This window comes from Hipposideros armiger, unplaced genomic scaffold (assembly GCF_001890085.2).
Source record: "Hipposideros armiger isolate ML-2016 unplaced genomic scaffold, ASM189008v1 scaffold_311, whole genome shotgun sequence".
Classification (NCBI taxonomy): domain Eukaryota; kingdom Metazoa; phylum Chordata; class Mammalia; order Chiroptera; family Hipposideridae; genus Hipposideros; species Hipposideros armiger.
Genome location: NW_017731661.1, coordinates 1,507,876 through 1,532,886, shown reverse-complemented (window position 1 = coordinate 1,532,886; position 25,011 = coordinate 1,507,876). Strand labels below are relative to the sequence as shown.

At 40.9% G+C, this 25,011-nt stretch overlaps 1 protein-coding gene across 4 annotated transcripts in view; it reads right to left on the bottom strand.

Moving 5' to 3' along the window:
* ATRNL1 (attractin like 1) overlaps nt 1-25,011 on the bottom strand; it is a 625,874-nt gene that overhangs the window by 111,023 nt on the left and 489,840 nt on the right. For 3 of the 4 annotated variants that reach the window (XM_019660096.1, XM_019660102.1, XM_019660103.1), the window contains exon 28: nt 3,610-3,724. The exons of the other annotated variant lie outside the window; for it this stretch is intronic. In XM_019660096.1, the coding sequence (XP_019515641.1) occupies nt 3,610-3,724 (115 nt within the window). The remainder of the gene's footprint in view (nt 1-3,609; nt 3,725-25,011) is intronic. 4 annotated transcript variants of the gene reach the window in all.

Here is a 25,011-nt window from a genome sequence, read left to right as displayed (position 1 = left end):
CAGTTTTTCAACCGCTTTGAGGTCAGAAGAGAAAGTGGCTGCACAGTGTACACATGTCAACAGCAGAAATTCCACATTAACCCCAGAGAGTCTGGCATGGCTGACAGTGGCTGCTCACAGAACAGGCCGGAATCAAGCAGCAGGTTTACAGGGTTGGGAGCAGGAAACCTAATTAGCCCAGCTCCAGGAATGCCAGAAAACCTATTTATATCTTTTGTTTTATTCTTCTAAGCCACCTAGAAGGAAAATTGCTCACAAATACCTAAACTCATTATATTAAAAAAAAAAAAAGATTAGTGTATGAAGTAATCTCAAGGATGAATCTGCAGTTTTTCTTTTGACCTCTGTTAGGATGACAGCCATGGAAGGGACTTCACAAATTTCAGACGGACACTAAGAGGACCGTGTCTAATTGTTACTTGCTAAGTATTACTGAAATACTTGCTGGTGGAAAGCGAATAAAGTCCAAAGACAATGCCATATTTTAAATAAATAAAAAAAACTACCTGCTACTGAAAAGAGATGACCCAAATTAGCACCCAAATATTTCTGCATCACTTCTTTGTTAGTGGTGAAATTCAGTTTCTGGGTGAAAACCACCATACTCACAGATGCTTCCGCCTTCTCCACATCCATAAACGCATCCTTCTCTTAAATGCTTTTATTCATGGTAATGAAGAGTGTATTATAAAAAGCATCACTTGACATTTAGGAAGCTACATTGCAAAAAAGGGCCTGATCAAAACTTTTGAGATTGTGCAAAGCACTGCAAGAGGACCTTAAATCTAATAATTAATGCTAATTAATCACTGACTAGATATGCTAACATCTTTGGAGACAGAAAGCCTACCAGCCCAGAGAAGACTCGTGGAGTCCTATCCTTCACACAGTAGGGGTGGGGTCAGAAGCCTGTCCCCGAAGCTCCTCCCCCCTCCTTCTCGACTCCCCCAGACCTCTCACTTTGCACCAATACTGGGGGAGGCTCCTAGGAGAGCAATGTGGGGAGCAATGAATTAATCCCAGTCCAGGTGCTCTTGGTTGTTCACTGAGGCTCACAGATGGAGAGGGGAGGTCAAGTTCATGTTTCCCGGGTGTCTTATCATCATCCTCATCCTCACCCAAAGCATTTATGAACTGCTTTCTACATGTAGGGCCCTCCGAAAAGCACAGGCACACAGACGTTAGGTTTTAATTGGCTGTGTACACACCAGACATCTCGATGAAGGGTGAAAATAATGTCAGTTTGTATGTTGGTGTCAGCATTTGCCTGTTTGGGGAAAACCTAGGTGTGAACATTAGAAAATGTCTCTCTACAGACGCTGCCTTTTTGTTTTCCTAATAAAGTTCAGACTTTCGTTTTGTTTCCCTCATCTTACTGTAAAAAATTTCAAACATACCAAAATGGAAAGAATTTTACAATGAACAACAGTATTCTACCATTACCATTTACTTAACTTGCTGTATGACATTTCTGTCCATCTATCCATCCTACTATCTATCCATCAATATATGTTTTTGATATATTTCAAAGTAGGCTGCAGACAGCAGGTAATACTGTATTTTAAAGGCGTAGAATCAAAGAGTCTTCTTACTCCTATAATGGTAGCTAGAAAAATGTATTCTTTTTTTTTAATACAAAAACAAGCTGATTCTGAATAATGCACACAGATATTCAACACAGTTAATCTACATGCACTATGAAAAGGACGATAAGTTTGCTCAGGGTTTTGTCTACTTGTATCAATGCCATAGACATTCCAGACTCCTCCAAATGTTTGGCTTTGTGAAGACACGGCTATAGATTATAGAGAAATAAGCTTTCTGCTACAGATCATCAGAAAAAAAAATTACCTGGAAGTACTAAGTAATTTACTTAGCACTAAGTAAATTTTGTTGTTTTGCTCTATACTCTATTTCCCAATTATTCCCTGAGTGTAGAAATATGAAGATTTTCACACCTCATTTCCCTCACTTATAAAGTGAGTTTTATAATATTATCGCACAGGTCTGTCATGAGGATCAAATGTGAAAAACAGGAAAACCCTCTGTAGGGCCCTATGCACAGCTGAGAGAGCATTATCGTTAGTAATCAGAATGCATCCGCAGTAAAACACAGCTGAGGTAATGGTAATGGTCACACCGCTACTTGGCTCCTGCAAATCAGTCAAAAAGATCTCAAAGGGTAAAGGGACAGAGTGTTGGCAGCTGCCTTCACTCTGCCCATCAGTACGTCACCTTGTCACTGATCGAGAAGAACCTTGGAGTATATCACACAGACTTGTTTTCATTAGAGAAGTGTTTGTTTTGGACATCGTCCCAGCCTTAAAACAATACTTCCATTAGCTGGGCACAGTACCTATAATTATCCATCTTATCTGACCCGTGCCAAGCTATGCTACTTGCTGCATCCCATTTATGCTGGTGGCTCTGAAAGGAGTGGGAGGCATTCCCTCAATGCATGAGGAGGTGCGGAGGATGCTTATTGTTTGACTAAACACCTACACATGAACTTTGGGTAGAAATGTCTGCAACAAAATATCATCAGGTACCATGAATGACGAGTCTAAAGGCGATGGAAACTCTCTGTCCCCAGATGGGAAAAATTCTGTTACATGAATATCTTAAGTTTTTTAAGTATAGCTTCCAATTTTGTGTCTGGCTGGACACAACTCAAGAAAGTGAAGAGCAAGGTCAAAGCCAGCTAGGGAACCAAGAAAAGACAAACTACGCAGGGAGCAAGCTCATCATCAATTACTGTTACTGAGAGCCTGAAAGACGTCCGGCACTTTATTTTATGCTTAAGGAGGAACTGAATAGAAAGATAGAGTTGAAATCACCCTCAAAAAGCATCCATTTCACTAAGAGTTATTTAGAGAAAACAATCAGGAGGCAGAAAAATTAGAAATTGTAAGCAGATGAAATAGGATGTGTAAAAAGAAAGAAATAAGCATGGTTTGTAATTTCATTACAAGTTATATTCAACATTGAGCATGTTTATCACGGGGACAACATCACAGCAATGAGAACACCTCGAAGAGGATACATATAGTTACCCCACAAGTCAAAGTATGCTTTTTATGTAGGAAAAGAAGAGGGCTCCTGGCAGCAAGAACACATCTTATACTGACACAGTTGCATCAAGCGATCATCCTCCAGTGCCGCTAAACATTATCAACACGCAGGTAAGTTCCCTACTTTGGTTCCATACTTATGAAGCAAACTTCTAATCAAATTTGTAATTTCGCATTCTATATGACACACATCCTGGGAGAAAAGGGTCATGAACTTGTTTGTGCTGCCAGTGAGATTTCTCACTGTGATTATAACAACACATAGGGGTGTGTGTGAACGTACAGACCTGCGTATATTATATACAAACACACACCCATATTCGACATGTATTTCTTAAAGAAATACTGCAAAATTTGAATTTATAGCAATGCAGATATCTAGATATATGGGCAAGAGTTTGTATCCTAATAAAATTATACCATCTCTAAATTAGAACCACGTAAGTATTTTTTTCTGTGCTACTTGGTGGTACTGTTTATTTCTTCTGTTCAGTGAGCATGTTTGGCTGAACTGCCGATGGCTCCTCCTTCATCTTACCTGACTGTCCAGGGGGAGGGGCACCCGAGGACCCACGTGGCAGGCAGAGGAACACAGTCAGCACAGCAGCTCTGCTTCCAGCACATGGCTCAATGGCTATCGGTTTGGGCGCCCCCTGAAAAAGCAAGCTCATTTTTAAAATGTGCACATTGGACATGACACTGCTATTTTACTTTTTTCTTCTCTATGCTTCAGTCAGCTAAACTGTATATTCAAGGTGGTTGGGACACACCATTTTGCATTTTTAAAAATAGTTCAAATATTTTACTGTAGTGATATGTATTTTTTTGTAGTGGTGGTCATTAACATTTAGAAGACATTTTTCTTGGGGAGTTACAGATTGGCACCTATTTGTATAATTTTTGAAAAGCACTCTTTGCTTTGTTCTATTGTTAGCTTGATAATTTTATTTTCTTTAGTAGAGTTAATTTTTTTTTTTTGAGAAGTTTTAGGTTCACAGCAAAAGTAAGAGGAAGGTGCGGAGATTTTCCATATAACCACACGTGCACAGCCTCCCCATTATCAATATCCCCACCAGAGTGGGACATTTGTTACAATTGATGAACGTGCATTGACACATCACATAATCACCCAGAGTCCACAGTTTACATTGGGGTTCACTCCTGGTGGTTTGGAAAATGGATAATGACATGGAATATCATGGTGGCATCATACAGAGTAACTTCACTGCTTTAACATCGTCTGTGCTCTACCTATTCGTCCCACTCCCCTCTCTCCACCCCTAGAAACCACTGATTTTTCACTCTCTCCAGAGTTTTGATATCATTTTAGTGTAGAAATGGCGGTTTTGACTATTTAACTCAAAACGCTGCAGGTGAGATATGGTTGACATATCAAAGCAACATCTATGCATAAAGGGAGAATTAAGTAGAAGAAAATATACCACAGCTTTAATTGTTTTTTAAAAAATGATTACGTTGTAAAAAATGATTACTGATGACATTTGAACTTTTCTGAAGACATACAGACATACATAGTCATTCACCTGGGATGTTTTAGAATACTACCACTTCCGGAAAGTTTAATGAGGCATTAAAGATAAAATATGTCCCCTTTCATGGAAAACTTGGACTGAAATTTCTGGTGACAATGGTTTTATGTGGCTATCAAGGGTTTCTTCTTTATAGCAACATAAATCTCATGTTTTAAAATTATCCTGATACAGATACACTTCGGGGGGTTTCAATATAAAAGGTGAAAGTGGCCATGAGGCTAGAAGCAAAGGGCTTTGAAATCTTCCAAGAAAACGCTGTAGGCCACGTTGTGATACTGGTATCAAGTTACATGATTTATGGTTTTACACTTTAAAGCTTACATTTAATTTAACAGACTTATTTTTGAAAATGTTAAGTCAAAATCAGCATAAGTACATAGACATTTTCCAATGAGGTAAATATTTAGAGAATAGGCTTGTCATATTCCAAGGCTAAAAGAAAAATACTAGGTGTTTTTTGAGCCATATTTCAAAGCTACTGAAATTTATTCTAATGTAACAAATGTAAAATATATGTAAAGGTCAATTGGTTAAAATATACTAAGAGAAAATAAAATGAATTGAGGTTTAAAGGATGGTGATATATTAGAAGTACCAAAATCCCTTTTAATATACCTAAGAAATAATCTATCATTTCTACCATCAGGAAAGGTTTTCTTTGCTGTTTTGTTGTTGTTGTTTTTCAGCTCTCAGTGCAATAACTGGCACCATTCAAGATATCCAAAGTCATGTTAAAAATACTTGGTTACAAAAATTAGAAGACTTTTACGATTACAACAAAAAAAACACAACAAACAAACAAACAAAAACAGTTAAGAAACAGTTTTTGGTTTAGGGGATTTAGAAAAACAAGAAACAATTTGAGGGGCCATCAGTGGATATTATTTTTAGGCTACCTTTCTGCTGTTTTTCACACTAGGAGAAAAGGTTTGAAATATGAAATGCTGATGCCAAAAGCACCAACTGAAGAGAAAAATTATTAAAAAATAACTGCACATTTCAGGTGGAAAATTACTTAATTATTTAATAGTTTAAACTTGAGAGATGCAGCAACAGATAAAGACAATGTAGTGAAATACCCTGACAATGGGAAAGGAATTATGCTTGCATAAAAGCCACTTCCGTAAAAAATCTTCCTTGAAATAATTTTTTCACTCTTAATTCTATGGCTATTGTACTGAAAATTTCAGAAATTTCTTTATATTGATAAGCTACATGAAAAGAGGTTATAATTCTATTTTAAAATCAAATTAGCTTACAACTTTGTCTATTTTTGGCTATAAAATTTTCATAAAAGGATATTAGCAAAAACATGAATTATTCATTATATTTAAAATATTAGTGACTAGCATAGCTCTTTGACACTTCTGGAAGGAATTCACATAATTAAAAAAATTATTTCCAAAGAATTTGTGACAAATCTCACTTTCAATAAAGATTTTTAATTAAACCATAAAAAAATCACACTTTCTATCACTTGAATTTTCCAACAGAAAATAGCAAAAGCCCACAAATGACATTTCTGATACCTTGACATTTGTCAGTGATAAATACATAACCACGAACCAAAATCATTTCACAATGACATAACATGCCTACTGAAGTATGCAATTTATCATACACTTTCCATGGCTGCCTTAGAAAGCGATAAGGCTTGGGTTTGTTTGCCCGCAGCGCTCAGCAACTGTGATTTACTTCAAGGCATTTTCATATTCGTCGTATTGTAAGAAGCTGGTGTTCGACCATGCCAGGAAACGTCACTGGCAGTTATGTAATTAGCAGTCATTGTTTATTAGGCATGCAGCACTTTTTAAAAAGACATGTTTTGTTCACTCTAGTTTTTTAAAAACTATTGTACTCATATTTTCAAGTTCTGTGTTAAACTCTTTCCATTTTTCAGCTATTAGAGACATGCACATTACCAGAGAAGTTTCTACAGTCCTGAGGATTTTCGAGATAACAGTACTTAAAATTTATAATGACGTGTTCCACTAGTGAGGCCACCATTGCTTCCATCCTGGGGAACTACTGCTACAAGAACCACTGGATATTTGAAAGATTCTTACTTGTTCCTTCCTCCACCGGCCCTCTCAAAGTGAGTGAATCGGTGAATGGTTCACTTCTAGAAATCACACTAGATCTCATCACTGAAACCCCTCACTCCGGCAGGTGAGGATTTAATGGAATTATCTGACGTCCTTGGAATAATCATTACAATTTTAGTAGGGCTTAGTGCAATACTCTAGGACTCAAAAGATAAAAAAGATGTTATTTCCGTTCTCAAAAACTTTTAGTAATTCCAAAGTAGGGCTTGTGAACTCAAACTCCTTTAAGGCACAGGTGGGTAACAAAAATAGCTAACATTTATTAAGTGCTGACAATGTGCCTATGCTGTGTGCTTACGTGGGTTTAATCCTACCTTAGGGACCGTTCCCATTTTATAAATGATGACACTGAAGCTCACAGATTTAAGTAGCATCATTAAGGCTGCAGACCTCATAAGTGACAAAGCCAGGATTTGGAACCATGTAGTCTATCTTCTAAGTTCGTATGCCTAACCTCTATGTACCTGCCAATAATAGGTAAGAAGACTGTCCTAACTTCCAGGATAACACAGTACACCGGTGGGCACCACAGTGAACTGCAAAGTACAAGATTTCTTTAAAGACATTAAATCACACCATTTTCGCTGCCCAAAGGACATGTCTATGGGCCAAAATGGTCTGAGGCTGCCACTCTGTGATCTTTGTAAAATGGAGTCCCAGATGGCACTGCAGGGTTGCCAGGCTCTGGCCTCTACCCACTCATCAAATCTCATCTTGTGTCCTGCACAAGGTCTGCGTTTCAGTCAATGGAAGTGCTCACCGTTTAACAGCTGTGCCCAGGGTTTCCACCACCTGTGCCTTCGTCACTCATAATATTCCTACCATCTAGGAGATCCTTCCTACGGGCCTCTAACTTTCCTAAAATCATACGCCCTCAAAGCCAACTCATCCAGGAAGCCTTCCCTGGTCTGAGGGATTTAGTCTCTCCCTCTGTAGTTCTTTAATTGGACCTTTTATGGCCCTCTTCGTTTTCTGCCTGGAATGACGCTTGGGTAAACGTCGCATCTTCTTCCCACTGGAACAAGCTGAGGGCAGATCCAGTCTCTTTTTAATCTCGATTGACCCTATACTCCCTTTCCCTCTTTGAGATGCCTAAGCATGGTACCTGTGCCACCTTTTGCGGACTTATGTGTCCCAATCTTTTACTACAGGTATTGGGGTGTGTGTGTGTGTGTGTGTGTGTGTGTGTGTGTGTGTGTGTGTGGTCACTATTAGATTCCTGCTCCTCCAAAGAAGATATCATGTTGCATTCTCTTTGCCTTACCTATCGCATCTACTAGAGTGTATTCTGCACATGGTAAGGAAATGCGTGGATGAAAGAGTAAATGTAATGGTCGCATATGGTAAGATAATGGGTAGGCATGACTCAGTTGTATCCAAATTATGGATATTAAAGGGATAATAAAACACTGAAAAATATTCCTAGCTAACATTTATTGAGTAGTTCTAGGTACCAAGTGCTGTGCTAAACCATTTACATGCATTCTTGTTATTTTCATGTTACACAGATGAAGAAATTCAAATTCAGAGATGTCAGATAATATTCCCAGGGTAACACATCTGGTGAGGGGCAGATCCAGGACTAGAACGTAGATCTGTAAGATTCCAGTATCTTGGTTCTTAACCTCTATAGGATGCTGCTAAAATACATAGCTTAAGAGGTCAAGGAGTCACTCATTCTCTCAGGGTGGCTATTAATAGGAGGAACCCAGCTAACGATATTAGTTATAAAAATAACATGCATATACTTGCCCCATTTCTGTCCAGGGTGCACAGCACCTGAGCTCTAGGACCAGTCCTGCCACTAGCTAGTTGTTTGACCCTGGGCATGTCCCTAAGTGAATTTCCCCAACTGGTAAATGAACAAGTAGGTTGGATGATTTTTAGGGTCTCTCTAATACCCTGTGACTATGATTTATGGACACCCTCCAGTATGTGTGACAGACCAATATCTAACACTTTAAGTACAGTGAAATTTAAAATTTTCAATCCTTAGTAATTTTTTTCCTGTCCAGGTACTTTAAATGACACATCTAATTTTTAAAGCACATTATTATACTGTATGATGAATACATCACATAAGAGTAAATGGCCACTATCGCATGCCAAAAAAGCAATTAGAAAATTGAATCAAGGAATTAAGGATTAATGTGGATATGTTATACCTGTCAGCAGTAATAAGTGTTTTGACAAGGACAGAATAAAGTCTGACAGTATGCACAAATACTAATCTGATGTATGAGAGAGATATTAAAAATGCAAACAACTGCACATTAATCACTCTAACATTTCCCTACTAAAACACTTTTAATGCTATTCTTATCAAAACCCATCTATAAATAAATATGAGTCTTTTTTCAACAGCTTGCACGGCTTGGTATTTGCCATTTAATGAATGTTTATATTGATATGAAATTTAGTTTTTAGTCACATTAATAAACTAGAATTAATTTACTGAGCATTGAATTAAGTCAGCCTGATGGTTTGGCTCACAGTTAATCAAGTGTGTGGATTCCATAGGATCAACAAATACCAAGGCTCCAGATGGCAAAAACCTGATTTTTAAATTTTTGTTTAGACTGGGGGAAAAAAAAGAAAAATCAGTATCATAGTCTTTCCTTATTTACTATTTGCTTTTCATGAAACGATAAAGGGAAAAAATACATTAGCTGGCTTTACTTGCTAGAAGACGCTGTATTAAGAAAAGACATTAAGCTGATGGACACTCAAAACCAGGTTTAAAGTGCATTAGAAGCAAATTCTAAGAGAATGGAGTATTACGTGTGGGAGCAAGGTGAAGGAATAAAACATAATATGCACAGAATCAGTACTCTGTGTCTGAAGTTCCAAAGGTATTCCAATTGTAAACTTAATTTTCATATAGTATAAAGTACGTGTTGCTTTTGTTGAAATTTCTCCATGTTCAACTTCTGTTCAAAATCTCTCGCCACACACACACACACACACACACACACACACTCATATACACACACCTTTAAGGTTTGTATCTATAGTATAATATCTAGTCTAACTGGGTTTTGCTGTAATTTTAATGATGTGGCATTGACATGGGGAGGCTAGACCGTGATAGCTGGAGTTTTACTACCTATTTTTCACAGGTACTTAGGTCCCAGAAATTGAGGCTACTATTGCTTTTTGAGATACATAATTATGCTTTGCCCTGAGCTGGCCAATAAATGTGAATGTTAATAGGAGGTGACTTTGAACAGATTATCTTTAAAAGTTGATGCTTGATAGTATTTTTCAAAAATTTGAAATAGATTATCTATTAAATAATTGCCATAATTATGTTTTTAACAACCTATACTTTTCTTGATAGCTCGGTGCAGAAAGCGACCAAACCACTCCATGTCCTTCATGTATTAATTTCAAAACTGGGGCTGCCTTCCTGACCTCAAAAAGTACTGCTCAGTGTGAGGGACGAATGTGCCTTGCCAAATCAGCTGACTTTCCGTCTTGCTTAAGCCCAGCCCTATGCTTTTTTGTTCAGGCCATCCCACCACGTACACCACTTGCCAACACTGACCATTTCTGCAAGATCAGGCTAGAAACTCACTACTTGCAAGAAGCCATCCTAGGACAGCCTAGGCTGCTCCAGGAGCTCCGCTGTCTACTCCATCTCGATAAGTAGGAGTTACTCATTTTCCCTGTTGTAACCATTGGAGACAGTGTAATGGTGGTGAAGAGGCCAACCTTCAGCAACCACTGCCTGGGTCAGGCCCTGTCTCTCATCCATCTGGGGATGACCTTGGGCAAACCACTTCCCCTCTCTGTGCCTCAAGTTTCTCATCTGTAAAATGCAACTAACAATACCTTCCTGTGGTGGTGTGATGAGGATCAAAGGCGTGAGTATCAATATATACAGCTTATATTTATATGTATAAAGTGTGGCACATGGTCCTCGGAAAAAATCAGCTATCATCATCATGCCATTCTGCCCAATTCCCACTTTGCTTTAGAGCTATTTTTTGTTCCATCTGAAGAATATGCTCAACTCAAAAATAAGCGATTTGAGGGTAGGGTCTGTATTTTTAAAATCCCTATTGATGGCTTGAAATGTATTCATTAAGAAATTCAGCTTCCAGGAGAGAAGTGCCAAACCTCCCACGCATGTCACGTCCACACTGTCCCTGAGTATCTGCCTATCTTTCCCATGTGTGTTCCCGCTTTTATCACGAAGTCTGACTCGATCATGAGCACCGGGTGCTCCTCAGAGCACCATCCCTGGCACCTAAGGCTGTGGTGTCCCATAAAAAGTTCATGGATCAATGAGTATTTGGTTTGTTTTTTCCAAATTGTGCACAAGGTGAATCTTTAATTTTGTGGCAAAAAGGTATGACAGAAGCTCATGTATAGCAGATAGATACAAACAAGCAGAAAAGGCAGAAAATCAAGAGCATGGTATTTACTGCCCAGGCTGGTCCATTCCAAATGCATTACTGTGTGTCATTAGTGCAAACTGTGACCTTAGCAATGCAGCTGATAGATCAATTCAATTCAAAGGGAGATGTGCTTGGCCTCCTGCTGGCAACGGCGATGCAGGGCTCCAAGGCCCGGCCCCCCTCCTGTGGGAGCCTCTTCCGGGCTACCCAGCAGCCTGCAGCAAGGACTAACTTAGAGCTACGTGCTCACAGTGAGGCACACAGCTTTGGGGGTGGGAGTAGAGGGAGGCAGAGAGGCTACCAGGAGTTCTCCTGGGGAAGGACTTTCCCTTGCAGAGGATGGCCAGGCGTTCACAAGGAGAATGAGGAAGGGTGGAGATGTCCGGCACAAAGACAAGCTGGAACACGAAAGTGTAAAGGCACATGGCTAGTTGGACAATGGCCAGAAGCTCACTGTGGGCAGAGCCTGGAAGGTGCTCGGTAGACAGGGATGAGAAGTAGCCACGGGGAATCCTGGGGCCCTGCATGAAAACCAGGTCCCTCCTCAGCCCCTTCGCACTCCTCCTGGCTGTTCCTGGGATGATCACTACCTGCTCGGAAAGGCACGCTCAGATGTTCAGATGGTCCCTGACAAGTGCACAGTGGGCCTCTGTGCCACCTCATTAAGACATGGTGCGACTCGTCCTACACAGACACCAGCAAACTTTCTCTCTCAGGAACTCACGGTGTTCTTTTATTAAACTATTGGTCAAAGCTGTTACACTGAGTGAACATTAAATTAAAACACTCATTTCTGAAACTTCAATCATAAAACTAAATCAAGAAGCACTGTGAAAAGTTAACTGTCAGCAGAAAGAATAAAAGTGCAGATATGGCAATATTCTTAATGAGGAATCAAATGTTAATAGATCCAGCATAATAAATGACTTTCTACTATGACTATTATCCCAATCACAGCCTATTATAGGTAACAAAAGCATAGACAAAACGCTGGGTGAAGAGCTTATTTGACTTGCTACAAACACATGTATGAAATTCCTGTGCAGTGAAAATCTACCTGAATCTCTCAGAGTTTGAGTCATTCTGGATAATAGAGTTTTCCCAGAAAGCTGAACACTAACCCCATAAGGATTGAAGACTTTGCTATTTTAGGGTTTTTTAAATTAATGTGAAATCTCTTAAATACCCATTTCTTTGCTTCTCAACCAGGCTATAATATACTAAACTTAATTTAACACTGTCTTGCTGTCCCATGAGCACCATTACGAATATCAGTTTTCACAGTGTGCTGAAGCCACATGGAGTGGCGAACGTCTATTTGAATATGTACATACATAGATATATATGTATATTATAGCTATATCCCTTTTCTTTTCTTCTTTTCTAAGAAGTCACCAATGCCAGCTTGCTTTCTGCTTATTTGTCTCTTTATAAAAAAGTAACCTGAAGACATGCAGCTGCCAATGGGTAACATGGACGCGCTTCTGTAACACCCATCAATGATGCAAAGATTGAAGTGAGCTTCCCAAGGGGTTTTCTCGTCCTCCCCAGTATCTCCTTCCCTGGTGCTATCGGTGTGCTGTGACCTACATCGGCAGCCCCATGGACCACAGATGTCTCTTGACAGTTTCTAACAGGCCTCCTCTGCTCCTGAAATGCGTGGGCAGAGCAGCCTTTCCCATTTCAAGAAGTCTGAAATAGTGTTTGGGAGTAATTTTACTGTAAAGTCTAAAAATACTTCATTAGGCCTAAACGGCTTAACTGCATGCGTGTGAAACAGACTCGGGTTCAAATCTCATGGGGTCTTGGGCAAATTATTTGGCTTTTCTATGCCTCAGCTTCTTCATATGGAAAATAGAGTTTGTAACACTAATCTTGCAAGGTTACTCTGAGGAGAAAGGATAATATATGGGTAAGGCACGTAACACAGTACCTGGTGAGAAGTAGGTGTTTATTAGGTCAAACCATTTGCAAATGCAATTTTTGCTAGTGAAAACCAATTGACTAGTGGCCATTTTACCTGTTTCCACCTTATAGTTCCCTTCCTTTGTTTCGGTGATTTGTGGTAGGGCTGTAAGAGAGGCTTATATGTCCTGATCTTTTCTTTTCTCTCCCTCCTGGGTCCTTTCATTCTCTCAGACTTGGTTCCAAAGTATTGGACCAGTATGCTACTCTGCGTATTAAAGTTGGAACCAGGCTCCAAGTTTGTAGAGAAGATGATAGCTGGTCGATACAAATGGTGGAAGGTTCAGGGTGAAAAGCCATTAAAAAAGATAAATATTCTACTAAGAACTTTCTGCTTATACAGCAAAGAGAAAACTATCTTATGGATGGACGTGCTTAGAAAAGATTCCTAAATGTGCTTTTATATGGTTGGGAAGTCTCTTTCTTAGCCTACTAGGTCGCTCACCATTATTTGCTAGAATAAAATTTCCTTAATTTTTTTAAGCAAGAGGACTAGGAGGGGAAAAAAGTGATAGGAAACTGGCTAACAGGCAAAGGGTGCTTTTAGCAGGAGCACGGGGCGCTCGCAGTTGTCCGGGTCACGCCCAGGCTCTCTGGAACCCACAGGACAGGCTTGCTGCCCCATCTATGTCCTGAGACACATGGGCTCCTAGTGTGGCCAAACTAAATATATCCACATTTCGTTTGGCATTTTCCTCAAATGATTTGATTGTGTTAATTCAACTACCTCATCGGAGCTTACTTTAGAAAATGAGGTATATAAAATTGGGTAGAATCTCTCTCTAAATCTGTCCCCCCCCCCAAAGCTCCTTCTTCAGTATGACTAAAATTAATGGCCAGAGTCTGTGTAAGGATCCTTCCGCTGGTTTTACTCATGTTGCTTTACCAGCTCCCTCTTGGTTCTACTCATTATCGAATTGATTTAGCCTTTGAGGAGCCTTCTGTCAATGGGTGTGGCCCACTGTGTTTTCCTTAGACAGGATGGCAAGTTAATTCAAAGACACATAGCACAAATAAAGGTACCAACAAGGAAACAAATCTTGTTTGTTTCCTCACTTGGTCTCTGTAGTGGGTTGAATAGTATCCCCTGAAAGTTTGAGCCCACCCAGAATGTGACCGAATGTAGAAATAGGGCCTGTGAAGACGTAATCAGTCAAGACCAAGGCAACCTGGTGTAGGGTGGACCTCGTGTCCCTATGAAAAGAGGAGAGGTCACACAGAGGTGACACACAGAAGAAAACTCCACGTAGAGACAGAGGCAGAGACTGGAGCGATGCAACTACGAGCCAAGAAATGCCAAGGTTTGCTGGGAACCACCAGCAGCTGGGAGAGAGGCGTGGAACCAATTCTCCCTCAGGGCCTCCTGAAGGAACCAACCCTGCCCAAACCCTTCAGAACAGTGAAAAGATAAATCTCTATTGTTTTAAGCCACCAAGTTCATGGTAATTTGTTATGGCAGCCCTAGGAAAATAATAGTCTCCCTAGTCACAATCTGACCTCTAGCAGAATGGCCAGAGAGGATTGATTGTCTGCCATCTTTTTCTGTTGTTTTGGGAATGATCATGAAGTATAATACTGAAACTGTGACTAATACCAATCCCTCAGGGCATTTCGTCTATTTTGGGGGCATTCACACTACTTTCATTTGAGAAATAAGCCACATATCACATAGCATGGCAAATGTCAATGGGAAAATTCACTTAGTTATGGGAGTTTTGTGATCACCATAAAATTCATGACATTCATAAAATTGGAAATAGTCTTAGAATAGAGACATAGTATATGTTGTATGTCAGGTTTCCTAGGAAACAGATTCTGAGGCTCCAAGATTTGTGTGCAGGAGGTATATTGTCAAGTGCCCTCAGGAACAACATCTCTGTGGGGTGATGGAAGCACAAATGGGCAGAGGGAGAAGTTAATCTGTGATGCGCCTGCAACAGGGGTCTCTGCCTGAGTGGGGTGGACCACTGGAGTTGTTTAAAACCAAGGCAAGAGGCCAAGCCTTTGGATGCCCCAACAGGAGGAGGCTGTCCCCGGAGACGTGGCATAATATTGGGTAAGGAAGCTTCTTTCTGCAGAAGGAAGGCCTGGAGGGGGACTCAGCTGTGAGCTATGAAAATAAGAGGCTCATTCCTGAAGGGGGTCTGAGCAGCACATCCCAGCTCCACCACAGTACTCGTAATTCTAACAAACAGTGTCCTCGTTAGCTAAGCAAGTGGCTTTCGCCAGACTCATATACAATATGTGACGATATAAATAAGGTTATTAGACACGCACACCTTTGTTTCCCATGCGGTTTTATGAAGCTGCTGTATTATTGCCATCACTAATCTTTCCATAAAAATGCTTGCTCTTCTGGACTTTTTCCTCTTAATTTTCCTACCTTGGCTAGCAACTATGATGGTGATTTTTCTCTTCAAAAAAAAAAAAAGGGCAAAAATTATGATCTCAGTGCTAACCCCATGGCTAGGTCAATAGTCTAAAGAACTGAGTAAGCATTGCTTACCCTTCACATGTTTTTTTCAAATGACTCAATGTATCTTATTTTCTGTTAAGTCATGAAGCTTCTATTTTGCATGCAGGCACAGTGGAAGATGAGATAATTAATATCACTGAGGCTTTATAAAGAGTCCACAGGAATGGCAGAGAAGATACCAATTACTTCAGTTTGCCTGTTAAGTCATACGCTCTTCCGGTAAACTGCAAATTTATGTGGCCTTTCTCTGATAATGACAACTGTTATTAACTGAGCCCTTATGATTTATTGAGCATTCCCTTGGGCAAACGGAGTAGTTGAACTAAAAAGCAATTACTGGCCACTGTGCTAAATACCAACATATGATCCAAGTGTTAGCCAGATGACACAATTTTCTGAACTCAGAACATGATTAAGTCATATTTCGTTGTAAAAACAACTGCTATGAACAAACTAAACCCATTGGGGGAATGTTTCCAGCAATATATTTAAGACAAAGATGGCCTCCTAGCACAGTACGGCAAGAAGATACCTAGCAGAGTAGAATTCATAGCCTTAAGTATGGATAGCTAACAGAATGTACTAGGGTGTGGTATGAGGTAACAAAAAGGTAGTACTACAATGTAGATTTCTTTAGAGGAAAAAAAACCCAAACCAAACCAAACAAAAAAAACCCCAAGGGTAATGCTTTCCTAATACGGATTCCAAATCTAACACTAGCTCCATGTCTGCCGGCCATCTCATTCTGTTCAAAGCAAGTAGAAACTGATCATGTTACCCAACTTAATAACTTAATAGTTAACAGTTTCATTTTTTAGGCTAAAAGAATAAAGAAGCAGATATCTTGGACTGGTTATGACCTGCAGAGAACAGAACAGGAAGGTGTTAAGAACTTTCAAGAGCATGACCATGCTCCTTTAGAATGTATAATGCTGGACAAAAGTAATCCATTCATCCTACAGATACTTTTTAAAGCATATATTTTGAGTAGGACTGTTTCAGTCATTAGGCATAAAGCAGTGAACAAGACAGATAGGATCTTTCTGTTCATAAAAGGGGAAGGGTGATTAAACAACAAGTAAATATGTAACATAATAGCAAAGAAGAATAGTGATAAGCAGCATATTCCAGCATGGGAAGAGGGATGGAGAGCGATGAGCAGCGCTACGTTAGAGGACGAGGAGGGAAGGCCTCTCGGAGGAAGTGAACTTGAAGCATGACCTGAGGAAAGTGAGGGGGTGAAGACATGTGAAGGTCTAGAAGCCAAGGAGAAGTGGCACTGAAGGCAAAGGCCCTCAGGCAGGACTGCGCGGGGTGCGTTCCAGCACCAGCAAGAACACCAATCAACCAACTCGGGGAATGTAGGACTTGTCCAAGCTGTGGGTATAAAGTTAAAACACGGGTTTTGTTCTTTTGGTTTTGTTTTGCTTCGTTTTGTTTTTTTTCCCCTAGCCTCATTTTGCCGCTTGGGTGTCGGGTAGAACAGACAGAGAATTGGGCAAGTTGGGTTTAACTAAGGTTAGAGCACGTATGAGAGGTGATAGTAGTGCACGAGAGGCAAGGTCGTTCAGGGTGTACACAAGGAAATATAAAGTAGGGTCAGGAGAAACGTAAGACCGTGAGGGAGGTGATCACCACAGAATAAGTGGTAGGATCTATGGGTTGGAGGTCCCAGTGGAGAGCAAAGAATTTCTGAAGTAGAGATTAGTAGAGTTAATAAGCTAGAAGTACAGAGGGTAGGAGTCAGAGAACAGGACAAGAAAACCCAAGTATTTGAATGCAATGATGGCATAGCTTCAAAGGAGCTAGAGAGGCCACCCCTGCTTCCAGGTCTAATGGAGTAAGGGTGACAGGACCTGCTACTTGAAAGAACTGAGGGAAAGTAGGCTCCTTGGGTTTGAATTAGAGCAAAAGGTGAACAGAACATTCCAATTGGCTATGGAGGCTGAAAATATAGGGGTTTGTTGATGACAGCCATTCTAACTGATGCGAGGTGATAACTCGTTGTGGTTTTTATTTGCATTTCTCTGACAATTCGTGATATTGGGCATGTGCTTCGATGTTCATTGCAGCTTTATTTATGGTGGACAAGACATGGAAACAACCAAAGTGTCCTATGCTAGATGGTTGGATAAAGAAGATGTGGTATATATACACAATGGAATACTACTCTGCCATAAGAAAAGATGATATGGTGCCATTTGCGACAACATGGATGGATCTTGAGATTATTATGCTAAGCTAAATAAGTCGCACAGGAAAAGTCGAGAGCCATATGACTTCACTGATATGTGTGAAATAAAACTGAAAGCAACAAAGGAACAAGGCAAACGGATAAAGAAACAAAATCTCATAGACAGAGACAATAGTTTAGTGGTTACCAGAGGGAAAGCGGGTAAAGGGGGGAGATAGATGAGGGTAAAGGGGGTCAAATATACAGTGATGGAAGGAGAACTGACTCTGGGTGGTGAACACGAATGTGATATATAGATGATGTATTATTACAGGATTGAACACTTGAAACCTATGTAATTTTACTAATCATGGTCACTCCAATAAATTTTAATTAAAGAAAGAAAATATAGGGGCTTGCCTAATGACACTGTGAGTTCCTAAAGCGAAGTGGGAGAGTTTGAGGGGCAAGAGATAAGACAATTAAGTCATGAAAGGAGAGGTGCTGACTGTTATGGATTCAGGCAAGTATACAAGTCCTTAGGAAAGTGGGTTTCAAAAAGTTCAGAAAAAAATATAGGTATAATCCAACACTAGAAAATCTAAACTAACACAGCTCAAGGGACAGGAAGGTTTAAAACATGTCATCTAAAACACAACAAAAAAGGGTAAAGAAGGGATTTTGTATAGTTTCTAGTGGATGGCAGTGAGATAAGCTAGACGTATCAGGGGAGCAAGTTCTTGGAGGTGAACAAAAACGTGGCGAATGGAAGGATGAAACAGACAGCTGGCTTCTGAGAGCCCTGTAACCGCAATTGATTTAACTCTAGGTGGAGAAACGGTCAGTTACAGGCAAGTCTATTATGATGTAGGCGTGAAGTGCTCCAGCGGTTGGGCAGGGCACAGCCACAGAGAATCATTCCATCAGAAATATTTGCTCCCTAGCCTTCCCACCGAGAATCACCCAGATACTAAACACCGGTGGTCAAGGGCAGACACTGGAGCTTATGAGGCAGGTCTTTCCACTATAGCTTTAAAAGACAATACATCTTAGATTAGAATTCAAATAAATTAAATACAGGAGTAAAATTAAGTGGGCAGTTGGTACAGGACAGAGGTTACTAGTTTAGCCTCTGATACAATGCTACCTAGGTTCAAATTTTAACCCTGCCACCTACTGTGCTAACTTGGGCACATTTCTCAGTTTCCCCATCTGTAAAATGGCAATAATTATAATATCTATTTCATCAGGTTGTTGTGACGAGAAAATAAGTTGATACTTTTTAAAGCATTTAAGATATCCTCTGGCATAGGACAAGTGTTTAATAAATGCCAGCTATTATTATTTTGTTTTGTCATTCTTTAATGGTCTATTCATGTTACCATTTTTACTAAACTATAGCTTATTCTTATAACTTCGTTTACATCTTCTAATTTATGATGGAACAGCCTTGTTTCCACAGGCTTGTCTGTGCCACTGGTGGGAGAAAGGCTTTGAGGAAGCTCTTGCAGGCGGGTTCTAGATTCAGCACACCCTAGTATGAAGAGCAAAATGGAGTTTGAATCCTGAGCCTACCACGTACAGATTACTTTAGGTAACAAGACTGTTATTTTTAGGCCCAAGTCTCTTCAGGAATAGCAGTAGTGCCGATATCTCACAGAATTTTTGCAGTGAGTAAACTAAGTAACTTCTGTAAAGTGCTTGGTATATCGTGCGGTAGAGGGTAAGCATTCGATTAATGGCAGCTGTATTATTATTTAGCCCTTTATTTCTCCTTTAATTAAAGATATTTTTAACTTGCCTGCTTATTATAATTGAACACCATAAATTCTTAGTTTGCTATTTCAATTTCCTTTTTTCTCCTTTCTTACATGTTCTGAAAGAATTAAAAAAAAAAGCTCACTAAAATGAAATACTGCGTCATGAAAATACTTCTGATGGTCATTCTCCATTTAGAAGGGAATTACTTTGCTACTTAACTGCATCTCTCAACCATAGATCTTTGTACGTTGAAACTATAATTCATGTTATTGTCAGAGCTGGGGCAGGGGCAGCCAGGGGTCAGTGGTCAGATGAGAGGCAGAGACGAAGCATCCAGACAGAGTGGATGTGAAGCAAGCAAGGGCAGCATGAGTAAAGGGAGTTAGAGGGTGGTTAAAGTCAGTTGTGGGTTTAGAAGTGATATACGTAATAATAATAGACATATTTTGAGTACCGAATGTTTCGCTTGTCTGTTCAAGGTAAATGGAAGAGTCAGGACTTGAACTGGGGTCTTTCCCCGCTCCATCTCCATCTAGAACTTAGGAGATGCCACGACGGAAAGCCCGACACATGGCCGTTCAAAGTCCAAGGCTCAGAATCCAGAGATTCTATGAGACTTGAAGGAATGAGACAAGAGAAAAAGGATGTTAAGCTATGAGGAAATGTGGACAGAAACTCCAAACAGAGGTTTTCTATCTGTGCTTCAGCACTGGCCTCTGATTCTTGGTGATAAGAGCCTATCTCCCCAACTGGGTTGGTGGCGCAAGAGGTGATCGGCAGCTCCTTCCCAGGATAAGGTTCACAGGGCAGAAGCCATGAGCACCAACGAATCGCGAGAAAGTCCTATGCGCTTGCCTCTTTCGCCCTGGCTCCCAGGCAACTCTCTGACCTAGACTATGGTTTTCCTTTAAAATGGACCACACCTTGTTCCCACAGAACCTAAACATTTTAAAAAACAGAAATATACACTAATCTCCAATTCTAGCAGCCACACGCCCTCAAGTTTTCCATGATTATAGCTTTTCCTCCTTTACTTACCTCATAAAAAGGAAGTTAGGACTTAGTAACCTCTGTAAACAGCTCTGTATTTTCTGGGATCACCTCAGAAGACTATATGAATCAGATGAAATTCCTAATTTAATCCCATTGTTTTTCTTGCTGTTGGTTGTAAAGTTGTTTAATACCTTTAGTTACTATCACAGGTAGCTATAGCAATTTTAAACTGTTTCCTTCAGTGATAATAATCTCTACAATTTTTTTTTAAGCACCTAAGAGTTGACAAAATTCTTTAAAATCTTACTTGGAAATAAAACCTTGCTGACCCTTGTAGGTCCTCTGTGGGGGTGGACAGAGGAGTATTTACTAGTCAGACTTATAAATGGAAAAACTGAGGCTCTGAGAGTGAACAGTCTGAGGACACCAAGCCGCTGTGTTCTGCCGGCAGGTGCTGGAAGAGAGCACGTCAGCGCCGCCTCCTGGGCCCGTCATAACGCAGGTACACACCTTCCCAGCGTGTTTGCTCTCCACTCCCCACTCCGCCCTCACCCAGTGTCCTTTCTACTGGAAGAATTTTCTTATGAGATCATGTGGGCACTGGGCTTTCTCATGTGCATCCATTTGTACTCACATATGAGATATTTATTCCTATTTATTAAAGAACAGTGACAGGTCTGTTGACAAAAATTCCAGATCTGAGGTTCTCTCTCCTCTGACAATTTTGTACACTATTGTGAAGATGAAAGATGTAGAACTGAGAGGTTGAAGGGAGACATGCAAAAAAGGAGGATGAGAGAGGGGCGCTAGGAAAGGAGAGAATCAAAAGCCAGCATGGCTTGTCTTTCACGCTCTTTTTCTCTCCCAGTTGCCAAGTTACTAATGGCACTTAGGGAAGCCTCCCAGAGGCTACTGACCCACAGCAAGAGAAGGGAAATAAACAAGGAAACATCAACAAACAAACCAATCTGGGGGTGTTTCTGGGTGAACAAGGGAAAGGTGGGGGGTTTTATTATTTTTTTTAATTGCTTTTCTTGTTTTTTTTTGTTTTTTTTTTCACAAAACAATGTGTGAAGGAGCGTGGGAGGAGAGAAGGGAGCAGCAGATAGGATAGTGGATGAGGATAAGGGATAGCTCACAGCTGTGGCATAAAAAGGCAAATCCTAAACTGTGTTTTACAGTTTTCCATCTGCACATTTTCACATGAACTAGAGAAAAGTCACTCAGGCACTGAGATCTGACAGACAGAAATCAGCCGACATTGCAAAGGCTGTCAAGAAGCCCATCTTAGCACGACTGGCCAAAGCCATCTAGTTTTTCATGAGAAATGACCAAGAAGCTTTGGTCGAGGCTCCCCAAGGGGACAAGTTCCATTGCAGAAGCTCCTTCACTATGTTCCCAAGAGCTCCTGGACCTTTTGAAACCATCGATATAAAACAGTCTCGCCTCTGCTCTGTGCCTTTTATTTGAGAAGCAATAGATTTCCAAATACTGCAATCTTTTCTGGCAGAGGGTCTGCATCTATCTCACTTGAATTTTAGGAATTTGTGAACACAAACCCAATTTGAACTATCATCATCACAATTCATCCCTCAAGCAGATGGTCAGACTAAAATCTCTACAGCTGACTGCTGCATGGTCTTCGTAACAAGGCAGCCATTCAATAAATGTTTATTGAGCATAGCTATATGCAAGATACTGTAGCCACAGCAGATTTCTTATTACTCAGTGTGCTGTTCCATATAATGACAAGGTTGGTCTTGCTGAATTCCTAATAAGAGACGCTTCAAATCTTACTTCAGCCGCTTCCAACAACATAAGGAGCAAAGAAGAATTTATTCTGGTTGTAACTCTATCCCTACGTATTCTTAGGTTATTTGGCCAGAACTAGTTTTTGCTAAAAAGCCTTTTGTTCGTTTGCTTTGTGTATCCACACACCAAGTATGTATTGAGAGACTGCAGGACACCAGGCACTGCCCATCTGCAGCGAGGGCTGCAGGCTTCAGCAGTGTTAGGGCAGGAGAATTTTGCAGTCATAAAGGATTATCATGTTGCAGGTCTACTGGTAAAGTAATGGTAGCTAACACTTACTGCATTTGCTCTAGAATAGGGTCCGTCCCTGTAGTAAGTGTTTCACACAGCATAGATCAAGATGGATTCCTACCAGGTAACTGAAATCACGGGGCGGTAGTCACGTAGAGGACAGGGAAGTGGGGCTAAGGTGGCATCACTGTGTGTGAATGCCTGAGGAACTATTCCCGGGCAACCTGACAAGAGGCTGAACTGTTAAGAGTGTATCTTCTAGGGCCATCTAGTGTTGACTTTTTCCCTGCTTTAGCTTTTACTGAGTCCCCACAACTAGAAAGGAAAAAAAAATTCCCTGGCCCTGTAACTACTGAAGTGAAATTCCTTGGTGACATAAGACACAGCATCTCGGGAAAGGCTATCCTTTCTTTTTTTTTTTCTTTTTTTTTTTTTGCTTACAAGAACATGGCGGCGCAGGAGGGAAAGGTGTAACATATACCAGGGAGCACTGTGCTGCTCAGCTCTTGTTGCAAACAACAGTACTTTGCCTTCTACAATTTTTTTGAAAAACAAATTTTGAAAAGGAAGCCCACTAAACTCTCTTGAAGAGACTGGAAAAGTGGAAGTCAACATAAAACTGATCCTATCACACAGCATAAACTTTCTGCAAATTTCCTCTCTATCCACCTGTGTGTCTCCCCAGTGACAAGCTCTCTTTGTCCTCTTCTCTGTGAAAACCCCACCCAGGCCAGGGCTGTTCTTTTCCTCACATTCTGCACCACCAGTCCTCGCCCTGACACCTCTGATGCCCTCCACGATGGCCCCTGCTGATTTTGTTTCTTGTTTTCCTAGAGTAGGGAACATTTGTAGGGGTAAAGAACCACCTTGCTGTAGGTCTGGTCATTCCTTGCATTTCCGCCCCCCCATCCCCCCCTCAAATGCTGTGTAACCTCTGCAGAGGATAGAACTCTTATGCTCAAAATAGTTTATACATCATCACCTATTGCTTCGGGTCCTCGTGTGATATTGATGGAGGGAAATTCTACAGACAGGAAGATGGAAGAAAAGGATGATATAAAATAATGCCCATCTGCAGAGGTTAGGACTCTTTATCTTTAATTCAAGGTCCTCTTCCCCCAAAATGCCGTCAACATATATACATCTTGAAGTCTAATAACATGAGGAATTTAGAGAGGGCTAATGATACAATACATGTTTTAAAATAGGAATTTCGTAACACTCTTTTAAATTTATTTCATAACTCTTAGGTGCGTGCTACACAGGCTGATAAGTGCATACGTATTTCACTAGTTGACAGGCTAGACTGTGGTGAAACTTGCCAGCCATTTAACAGACTACTGTGAAGGTCTGATTAGCAAATAACTCCTCCCAGAGATGGGTGAAATCGTAATAAAATTTAGGACGGTAGATATAATGACTGTCATCTGAACTTGTCCAAAGAATAGAGAAATGTAAACCATTCATCAAGTCCTGAGAAATGAGGAAACAACAGCAGAAGCAGGTACACAGCTACCCCCATGCTATGCGTCCGAGTGAGAAGCCCACACTGCAACTGTGGCTACGCATCTACTCAGACCTTCCATTGCAATTGAAATGTCCTTTGGAGGAGAGTAATTGACAAGCCGTGAAGAATCTCGGCTTAATTTTCTTGGTTCCCATTTTCCACAGCGCCTTTCCACACAGCCTTCGCAGCTGCACACAGTCTGCTGTTCCGAGCCTTGTGCCAGGCGTGGCGTTTCCTGAAGCGTTCATTCCATTCCATGTGGGCGGGGCCTTGGTCGATGTCCCCACCCTCCTCTCCGTCCGGGCTGCTTGGTCCTCTGCGGTCCACTTCTCCTGGGTCCTGAGCAAGGACCAGCACTGGTGGCGATGCCGTCGGAGGCAGCCCGTGGGAGCGTTCTTCCCCCGTGACTTCACTGTGACCGCTGCGTAAGGCCACTCTGAGTCTCGTGTTTGACGACCTACATGCTCACTGAGTCCATGACTCACTGAATTCCTTGTGTCAGTATGTGACAACTATCTTGGCTCTTGTGTCATCTCTTACCTATGCCAACATGTGGCTCATGGGAGCCATTCTGTTGACAAGGGAGTTCCCGTCCTTCTCTGATTTCATATGTATCCCAGGCAGTAGTTTGGTACAGCTGTTAGGATGTTGTCGGAATTCTTTTGTCCATTAGAAAAGTGAAATCCACACCACACTGTGCCATGTGTTCATGATGTGGTCATTCCTTTGGATAATCATCAGCATTAATATCTACCAATACCCTGCCCCTGACCTCAGAGGGCTTCAGACGGATGCAACAGAATGTGGGAAATACAATCTGAGACATAATCAAGCGTATTTACAAATTTACAATCCCAGCGTATGGGCCAACATGATGACGTCTCTCTCCTGGAAGAGTGTGCAGGGGTGTGGCCTGTACACTGGGTAGCCTGAGCTTTCGCTCTTGTCCCACAGGTTTGTC